This window comes from Chiloscyllium punctatum, chromosome 26, assembly GCF_047496795.1.
Source record: "Chiloscyllium punctatum isolate Juve2018m chromosome 26, sChiPun1.3, whole genome shotgun sequence".
NCBI lineage: Eukaryota > Metazoa > Chordata > Chondrichthyes > Orectolobiformes > Hemiscylliidae > Chiloscyllium > Chiloscyllium punctatum.
This window is the reverse complement of record NC_092764.1, coordinates 50688368-50698024: the sequence shown is the minus strand read 5'-3', so window position 1 is coordinate 50698024 and position 9657 is coordinate 50688368. Positions and strand designations below refer to the sequence as shown.

The 9657-nt window shown below is 39.2% G+C and overlaps 1 protein-coding gene across 1 annotated transcript; it reads right to left on the bottom strand.

Moving 5' to 3' along the window:
* Positions 1–204: 204 nt before the first annotated feature.
* irx5a (iroquois homeobox 5a) lies at positions 205–4594 on the bottom strand. Its single transcript, XM_072547383.1, has 3 exons — positions 4062–4594; positions 3324–3729; positions 205–2964 (listed from the first exon to the last, which is right to left on the bottom strand). The coding sequence occupies exons 1-3, from the start codon at positions 4296–4298 to the stop codon at positions 2246–2248; spliced, it is 1362 nt and encodes a 453-aa protein (XP_072403484.1). The 5' UTR covers positions 4299–4594; the 3' UTR covers positions 205–2245.
* Positions 4595–9657: the final 5063 nt, after the last annotated feature.

Below are 9657 nucleotides of genomic sequence, written 5' to 3'. Positions count from 1 at the left end.
CATTTTGGAATAACATTCTGTCCAATGTAAGTGTGTATTTTTTTAAAGAAACACAACGAGTGCTGAGAAATACCTGAAATGTAGGTTCAGAGTGAATCATAGGACGCTGGCAAGTAGCAGTCTAAATGTGTGGTGCATTATAATGAGAAGCAAACGGAAAGTTCAATCCCTATTCACTGAGACAACTTCTTTTAAAAGGCTTTTTTATTCAGTTATTAATCGTGAAAACATCCAAATTATGATGTTTCATAATTGCAGTTGGTTGGAAAATTCGTTAAATATGTGAAACACGTGTACCGGCGTTCGATTGAGCCTGACAACCAAGTGTTTCCCGTATTCTCTGTGCTAAAAGACCATTGTAAATACAAATAGTATGAGTAATTTTACAGTAACAAAATATATAAGTATCGAGTACAAAATTTACATCAATTCGTTTCCACAGCTAACTTTAAATTACCCGTAGATTAGGTCGAAATGTGGAGTTGTTATACAATATTTAATGGGCTCGCTGATTAAATTCAATTGAGGGAAAGGGGGTTGACATCTTCAATTTAATTGCCTCTATAAATGAGCTCGTTTTTTCGTTTTCCTTTTTTTCCTGTAGCGAAAGAATTGGAGGGGTCAGTCATTAATATTTAATTTCTCAATCTGTTGATCTTGTAATTAGGATAGTCGGTCTGAATCAGTTCTTCAAAAACATAAACAAGAAGCAGCACGTTGCATTTGGAAAAAATCAGGCTGAGGTTTTATTTACAAACATTTCCGATTCCATTGTTTTGCGAAAAAAAAACAGCCGCATAAATTAGTAAAGGCTCTGTGTATAGTTCTTACAAAAATACAATTCATTTTGTTTAAAATCTCCTACGTACAGCAGACTCCATCCATACACAGACGACAATATTCCACGAAAAAAAATTAATTTCTGGTTTTCGTCCTATCACACTTTGAGGTATGGCGACATGTTCAGGGCATTGACTGGAGTGAAATGGTTCACATCAAATAAATGGGGGTCGTTTTACTTCCCTTTTGTAAAGTTTGGTGTTAAGTTGACAGTCAGTAGTATGTGAATTGGAAGGGTAATGTTGCAAGGAGTGCTATTCCAATGTATTTATTTTTAAAAAAAAGATATTTTGGCACTTAGTTGAAAGTACGATGGGTTTCTATTCGGAACAAGTGTGACACCTACCTGCGAATATGGGAAAAGTTCAAGCCAACACTTAACTGAATGGGTTCCAGTATCGTAACATTGAAGGTGGAAGAAATATGAGCAGCGAAAAAAAAGTCTAAGGAAAGCTTGCGGTCAATACCGGAGAATGAAGCGAATTTACATGGTAACAACTTGTGGGGGTGGGGTGAGAAGATCCCGGCGAGGTTATCTTGTATGGATGTCAGCATGCATTCAGTTCTCTGCCTCAGATATAGCACTGCTGTGTTTTTTTGCGATAGTAATGAGGACTAAATTTGGCATAAAATCGAACTCATTAGCAAAGTTCACCAGATGATTGCTTTGCATAAAACACGACACTGATTGGATGTAATTAGGTTAAAGGATGGCACTTTAGTTTTAGCCTTATTATTCTAGCCAGTTCCTGCACTCCCCGAACTGCACACGGAAAGTGCTACACTCTCTGGAATTAATTCTCTTTGAAAATAAAAGTTCTTCATATTTTGACAACAAAACAAACCAAGCCAAACAGCAATGCCCGCCTGGATATGGAAAGCCGAAACTGTGTTTTAATTGATATTTACATTTTGCTCAGCAGCGGCCCTTGGATTTATTTTTTCTCTCTCTAATTGAGTCTAATTTGTATATTGTTAAAACCTCTCCCTCCTAGACACACATTTAGAGAAAACAACTTTCGTCTTAAATTAAATTGCCAGCATCTTAACTAGGAAACATTTCAAAAACACAGATTTATATTAGATATGTTTATATATTATACGAAAGAACAACAATAATATCTGTACAGGACACTCGTTTCATAATTTACTTCAAAGAGGGTGTATTATCCTTTCTTAAATACAAAAAAACGCTACATTAAATATACAGAATTAGTCTCAATACAAATTAATCCGTAGTTGGTTAAGACATTCATTTCAGATGTTACATTTTGAACAGTTTGCATCAACCGTTTTGAACATATGAGAAACTAAAAATCTGTGTCACTTTATACCATCTTCACGGAAAATACTTTGCCATGGCCAAATAATAAATAGTGTCCAGAAATTCGGCGAAGAACCAGTATTAAATATTGGACATACCTTTCTTCAAATCATAAGACGACGTGTCCTTGCAATGATCTATTTGTGCCGGGCTCTTTGTTTTAGCTTCCGGACAGAGTTTTGCTAGAGCCTCTGCTCTGCTTAAGACAGTCTGGCTTAATCCATTGGAACTGAAGTGTGTTGTGCTGCTACCTCCATGGTGGCTGTGAAGGTGCCCGAAGCTGCCATAGTTCGTGTAGCCCGTGTAGAAGGGCGAGGTGTAGTAGAGAGGCCGACCCAGCACGGCGCTGTTCGGGTAAGGACAAGGGGAACGGGATGGAGACGAGGCGCTGGCCGACACGGCGCAGCCCTGACCCGGGCACGCACTCTGCAGTGGCTCGCTCTGTTCCTTGGACTTGTCCGAGGTAGCGATTTCCGCCAGAGACCAGAGTTTGGGCTTGGAGCTTGTAGCCGGGGGGGAATGGATGACTGAAGTCACATTGCAGTTCGCGGTGTTACTCGGAAGAGTGTGAGTTCGGTTTGTATGTGCATTTTCCAGTTCGGAGTCGTTGCTTTCGTGTAAGAGCTCAGCTCCAGGAGGCACAACCAGGGAAGAAGTAGTGGCTTTGGGCGAGTGAATGGTTTCTCTTTCCTCTCCGTCTTTTAACTCCGAATCGCAAAGGATCTGCCCACTTTCTTTGCTGGGGTCTTGTTCCTCAAATCTTTCACAGGCGATTTCTACTATCTTCGTTTTCTGATTCCCTGTTTGATTCAGTGTAAAAAAAAGAGAGAAAACAAACTAATTCTGAGCGAAAACGTTTTTTTAAAAAGAAAATGGTTATGATATAATTAACTACGTTACATTTGCTTCAAAGGAAGTCAAAATTATTTGATATTTAATTTCTGGGTTCCGCTTAAATGTTGTTGCTTCGAGGCAGTATCTAAAACATTTCAGTGTTGCATTTTTAAAAGGGTCTTGCAAATGCATGTGTGGTGACAATTATAATTCAAACGAAAATCAGTCTGTTATTTGCATTTGTGTGCGTTATAAATAATAAACTCAAATCAACCCCGCGTCCTTGTTGGAAATGATTTCTCTGACATATTTATTAATGCCTTACCTGACTCTGATTCCGACGAGTTTCCCTTCTCTAAAGATTTTGGTGGCTCGTCATCGTCGTTTTTCTCCAGGTCTATGTTCTCTTCTTCCTCCTCGTCTTCGCTCCTGTTTCTCGGAGTCCAGGTCATCTTGTTCTCCTTCTTCAGCCTCCTCCTGGCGTTCGCGAACCAAGTGGAGACTTGAGTCAGAGTCATCTTGGTGATGATGGCCAACATGATCTTCTCGCCTTTGGTGGGATAAGGGTTCTTCCTGTGCTCGCTGAGCCAGGCTTTCAGAGTGGCAGTGGCATCTCTGGTGGCATTTTTTCGGTAGGCTGGGTCACCATAGGGATAAGAGCCTAAAGGAGCAGCGTACGGGTGATATCCTATAGATCCAGCCATTCCCGTCGAGTGATCATAGGGAGAGCCCTAAGACACAACAAACTCGTCAAAATCGCATTTTGAACCAAACGCATCCGGCTGTAAATCCTGTTATCTGATATATTTTTTTAAAAAAACAAAGGTAAAGCTGCGAGATTTTCAAGACTGCAATAAAATCAAGCAATTTTTAAAAATGAAAAATCAATTTCGCCAAATTTATTCTGAACGGGAATCAAATTGCATTAAGTAACAAACTGTGGCGACTGAAAAGTTTGTAAAGACAGAGCTGAGATCTTTTCGGAAATGCTCTGAAAGAGGCACCATTGTACTCCGCAATAGTTACGAATGCATTTTAATGGTGTCCAGAAAGCAGAACTTACCACGTAGGAAGTGAAAGCAGCAGTCGGATCTGTGCCGTACTGGAGGTGACTGTTGTAGCCTGGGGAAGGAGCTGTAAACGCTGTCGATCCGGCGTACGGACTGAACGCAGATCCCGAGGAAGATCTCCCAAGTTCATCCGTCCTGGGTCCCGATATTACGCTCGTGCTGTACGCTGGACACGAGTAAAGAGCTAAAGAAGCTGACGGTTGGTACAAGTAGCCCTGAGGATACGACATGGCTAAGATTATGGTTTTGTGTATGTGCGTGAATCAACCCTCGATTTCCACCAGTTCTGATGTGAGTTTATGAGCTGGAGTCATGCACCGGCAGATTGCCTGGCTCTGCGCTCTCAGCAGCTGACTCTGCCAGTGTTTACTTGCAGAAGTTTTCCTTTCGATAGGGCTGCTTGGAAAAGGTCCTGCCAGCTGCAAGTTAGAAATTCAGGGTTTCTGACGCCTTCTACGCACTCGCAGCTCCTCCTATCAGGGTGTTGTCAATAGAAGAAAGGCAGCAGCCTGATGGGGTGCCACAACCAACCTAATGAGAGGCTGTTTTTTTTTCTCTCTCTTTCGACACAAGCCTCACTTCAAGGCTCAAGTGCGCCGGCCCCTGGATGGCAATCTTTTACCAGGCTCCAGCAACTTCACTTAAAGTTTGCTAATATTATACGTGACAGAAGCCTAGCGAATCATAGCACATATAATCAGGAACAAATGTTGATCTTACTGGAAATGTCTGCCAATCAAACACTCCCACAGCACATTTTCTAACCTTCCATTCGATTCTCGACTTACTGCTTGCCAGTAATTTTAATTCTATCCTGTCCGATGTTACATGTTTGCCATGTTACAGGTGTGTTGCCATCGTAAATGCAAACGTAAGTCTTTTCCGAATCATTTACTGGGCCATGTCATATGGAGAGAATATATTACATTTCTGACTTCTTCATCTAGGATTCAGCTGAGTTCAAATATGCTAGCAACTCCACAGTAGTCTAGTCAATAGCGAAATCAGAGTGGGTTGCAGGAAACAGGTGAAGGGGTGGCATTAAGGCGAGTTGCGCTGTCACAGAGCCGGTGCAAGACATGATGGGCCAAATGGCCTCCTTCTGTGCTGTAACCATTCTGTGATTCTAGGTCAAGGATTCCCTTCCCACTCAGTGTCGGTGGCACTGGCTTCACCAACCCTAATTAGGGAAGAGGTGAGGGACGTAGGTCGTCTTCTCTCTCCTGCTGCACTGGAGGTGTGTGTGTGTGTATGTGTGTGGGAAAATCTTGGATCAAACCAGGATGGGCCTGGGCTGTGAAATCACTTGCCATCATCCATTGTAATATTTGAGTACGTGACCGTTTCGGGGTATTGGAGGATGGTTGGGTCTCCTGAAGCCTTGCCCAACTTGGAGAAGGGGGCGATGAGACATAAGAAAATAAAATGTTAACGATCGCCTGAACCCAAAGATTATATTTTCCTGAAGTCACTCAAGGCTATGTATATTTCTGAAATCTGTTCGGGTGATTTGATTCAATTCTGAATTTGTTTACTTTTGTGGATAGCAACTGCCAGTCAAGTCCATGACATTAATGCAAAAAGAGGAGGATCAAAAATATCTGATATAACTACTGAAAATGTACAGAGAAATAATTTGCAGTTTGTACATTGATACTCTATTTGTTTACACACAAACACCTCTTTCTCCTTAAATACAAATCTTGATAATAAATGTAGTACACAGCGGTTGTAGGGGAGGAGAAGCTAATTTTCACTATTGGCAACTAATTCACACGAGAGAGCAATACTCATTAGTAAGGAATGCCAGGAGATGATAAAGCACAATGTGCAGACTGTGTGTGCATTAAATGTGTGGATAGAATTACTGTTGTAAAAATAGACACAAGTTCAAGTGTATAATAAAATAAAATCCCTGACATGCAGTTTTTGGACTATTAAAATAAAATCTATTCATCTTGGGTTACATAAGTACTCTTGAGATTATAGAAAAATATTTCTGCATATCATCTAATTATTTTATAAACTGAGAAATAGATTGAGTTATTGGTAATTAATAATGTTTAGATTGTGAAAAAAGTGATTTTCAGAAAACTGTCTCATTAGTGAAAACAAAACTTTCTTGGAGGTCCTTATGAAGACAAAGTTTGTCTGAGGACATGTCATTTTATAGTTGTTGACATTTTTGTTGATATCAATTCAGTTAAGAGTATGTTGATTTGGCTTAATGTAATTTATATGATAATTTGTAATAAAGTACAAAATATACAGATTATACAATATACAAATATAAAGGAGCATTAAAGTGCAATCCATCAACATGGGCTGATTTGCTGAATATTTGTGAATTTTGTTTGGAGCTTCTGGGTTGTACTCTGCCTAACCCAATGTTTAGATTTTCTGCATGCCCTTTGCACATGTCCACTACCATCAGTCTGATCTTCCAATTGTTTTTTGTGCTGTCACATTGGTTGTTATCTAAGAGGTTGCCAGCTGGAACTAGAGCCTCAATAAATTCTTTCTAACTGAATTTTTTTTAAAAATTCCTACCGTTAAGAGATCATTCACCATTTCTTTGCATCACATCCTTTTAATTACTTGTGCAAAATTCACAAAAGTGATGAAGGCAACTACTCTAGGAAATAGTGTCTGTTATATGTGTTAAGTTTCTATTCTCGGAAAAATAACATGTTTGCTTTATAAATCTGTATAATCCAAAGTAGACTCTACAACTATCATGCATGGATGAGAGCAAAGTTGAGATTAGTCTTGATAACATTAGTCTTGATTAGTTTTGAACCCAAAATATTATTTTATGGGTGTAGGTTTGCTCGCTGAGTTGTAGTTTTGATATCCAGACGTTTCATTACCTGGCTAGGTAACATCATCAGTGGCGACCTCCAAGTGAAGCGAAGCTGTTGTCTCCTGCTTTCTATTTATATCTTTCTCCTGGATTGGGTTCCTGGGGTTTGTGGTGATGTCATTTTCTGTTCATTTTCTGAGGGGTTGATAGGTGGCATCTAGATCTACACCCTAAATGTCAACCTGCGCTACAAACCTTCACAGACCTTGCAAAAAATATTATTTTATACCTGTAAAGGAAAATAAACTCCTTTGTGCGAAGACACATGTGAAATAACATTGTGACTTAAATGTTACAACTTCAACAATTAAAATTCAGAAGGTCAGAACATTGGGACCACCTGAGAAAATCTGAACATTATTCTAAAATTTAATGCATTTAATATTATTATTTAAAACTTCCTGCTCACACCGACCTTTATGCTAAGATTTTGATTATGTTTTCTGTCAACATTAATAATTATAAATTGCAATGTCAACATCTTCCAATCAGTTTCACTATTTTGTACTACCTGTCATAATAATAGTTGCAGTTTCTGGCCAATAGGTGGCTTGGTGAAACAAATTTCTGAAGTGTCGCAATGTGTAATGAACTTAGAATCATCAACTGACTACAGACAACATGAATAACAATTTGCTCGCAAAATAAACTGCTAACTTAAAGCTGCAGTAGTATGCAGAAATGTCTGATTACTCGTTAGAATCACTGAAGCTGAAGGCTAAGGACATTGTACATTTAAGCATTGCTCTATAATCTGAGGAGCAATATTTTATCTTGAATACACATATCAGAAAGCATCAGTACAGTGACAATTCTGCAAGTGGAATGAAGCTATAGAGCTTCACAATGGCTGTAGAATATAGAGAGGCTCATGGAGCGGGTGGGTGTAGCAGATAGATTTCAATACAAATGAATGTAAGGGAATGCGTTTCAGTAGGAACAATATTGACAGACAACATAAAACAGGGACACACATATAAAGGGGGTGCAGGAGCAGAAGGACGTGGGTATATATTTTCACTGATCACTGAAGGTGGCAGGACAAGGTAAAACAGCAATTAATAAGCATGCAATATCTTGGACTTTATTAATAGGGATATAGAATACATGATGAAGGAAGTGATATTGAGCTTTTATAAGATCTTTGTGAGGTCCCTGGTAAACTATTGTGTACAATTCTGGATACCACATTGTAGGAAGGATGTGAATGCAGAGGAAAGAGTACAAAATCAATTTACAAGATTCCTTCTGGGGTAAGAAATTTTAGTTATGGGGATACATTGAAGAAATTAAGGCTGATTTCTTTGGAGAAAAGTAGACTAAGAGGACAGATGATAGAGTTTCCCAAAATCATGAGTGGGCTGGACAGAGTGGATCAGGAGAAACATTTCCAATATGTAAAATGAACAAGAATGAGAAGTCATAGATCTAACGTGAGTTGCAAAAGAAACAAATGCAAGGTAAAAAAAAAGCTTTTTCAAAAGTGTGATTTGAGTCTAGAATGCACTGTCTGGAAGTATGGTGGAGTCAGGATCAATTGAGGCATTTATGAGGGTATTGGATGACTGTTTGGATAGAAATAGTGTGTAAGGATATGGGGAAATTGGAGCAGACTGACATGGGGTAATGATGCTCATTTGATGAACCAGTGTGGATGCAATGAGCTCAATGGCCTCCTTCTGCACTGTAACATTTCTGTGATGCTGTGATTCATGCAGTCATCAGCAAGGATGTTATGAGGCATGCTTGAGAAGCCATAATAACCCAAGTTTTATGATGTTAAGTTTTATAGTTTCTAATGTAAGCCCCTGGAGTTTGTTATTGATGTGAGATTAGTTTTCTTTTAACAAGAACTGTTTTCTCACAATCTTCTGTGTTTAAATCACAATATTCACAAGCATATATAAAACCTAATGTTCCCAAGAGAAGGTTAGAGAGGGGCAAGTAAGTTTGCTCCAGGCATTGATTTTCCACTTACAATCATACATGTTTACCTATTTTTTCAACAACATTGAACTTACACTGATCACCCTTTGTGTCAAATTTATATTCTGTTATCCAAATTATGTCTTTATTCTACTTTACTGCATTGTCCACCATTCTATATATTTCACTCCTTGAAAACAAGTAGGTCATTAACATAGAAGTATAAAATAAATAAACAGGAGTAGGCCATTTGGCCCTTCAGCTCTACTCTGATTTAATATGATTATGTCCGATTTTCCAGCTCAGTACCCTTTTCCCACTTTCACTCCATACTCTTTGATCTCTCTAGCCCTAAGAACTTTAGCTATCTTGAACAATTTTGAACAAAAGCAATGGGTTTGAATCCACCCTCAGGTGACTGTTTGCATGGAGTTTACACATTCTCCCCATGTCTGATTGGGATTCCTCTGGGTGCTCCAGTTTCCTCCCTCAGTCGATTGGCCATAGTAAATTGAGGGTTACAGGAACAGGGTGGTGGGGCAGTGAATGGGTGGTTGGAACTGGGTGAAATGCCATTCAGAGGGTTGATGTGGACCTGATGGGCCAAATGACACACGTCTACACTATATGGATTATATAATTCTATGAATAACAGAAACCAAGTTTTCGGCAGTGTGTGAATTTCAGATGACAGTTGTTCCTGGTCAAACTATATTTTATTGGAAAATCTGAAAGCACTTCATTGCAGTTCTTCCTTCTAACTGTTGTAAAGTCATGTAGCACATCTGTTGACTATATCC

Excerpts from the sequence above, each read along its gene's own strand:
- irx5a (XM_072547383.1), bottom strand. The coding sequence starts at position 4,298 with ATGTCGTATCCTCAGGGCTACTTGTACCAACCGTCAGCTTCTTTAGCT. Across the intron at positions 3,730-4,061 it reads CTGCTTTCACTTCCTACGTG|GGCTCTCCCTATGATCACTC; the intron begins GTAAGTTCTGCT and ends GTTGTGTCTTAG. Across the intron at positions 2,965-3,323 it reads CTCGTCGGAATCAGAGTCAG|GGAATCAGAAAACGAAGATA; the intron begins GTAAGGCATTAA and ends TGAATCAAACAG.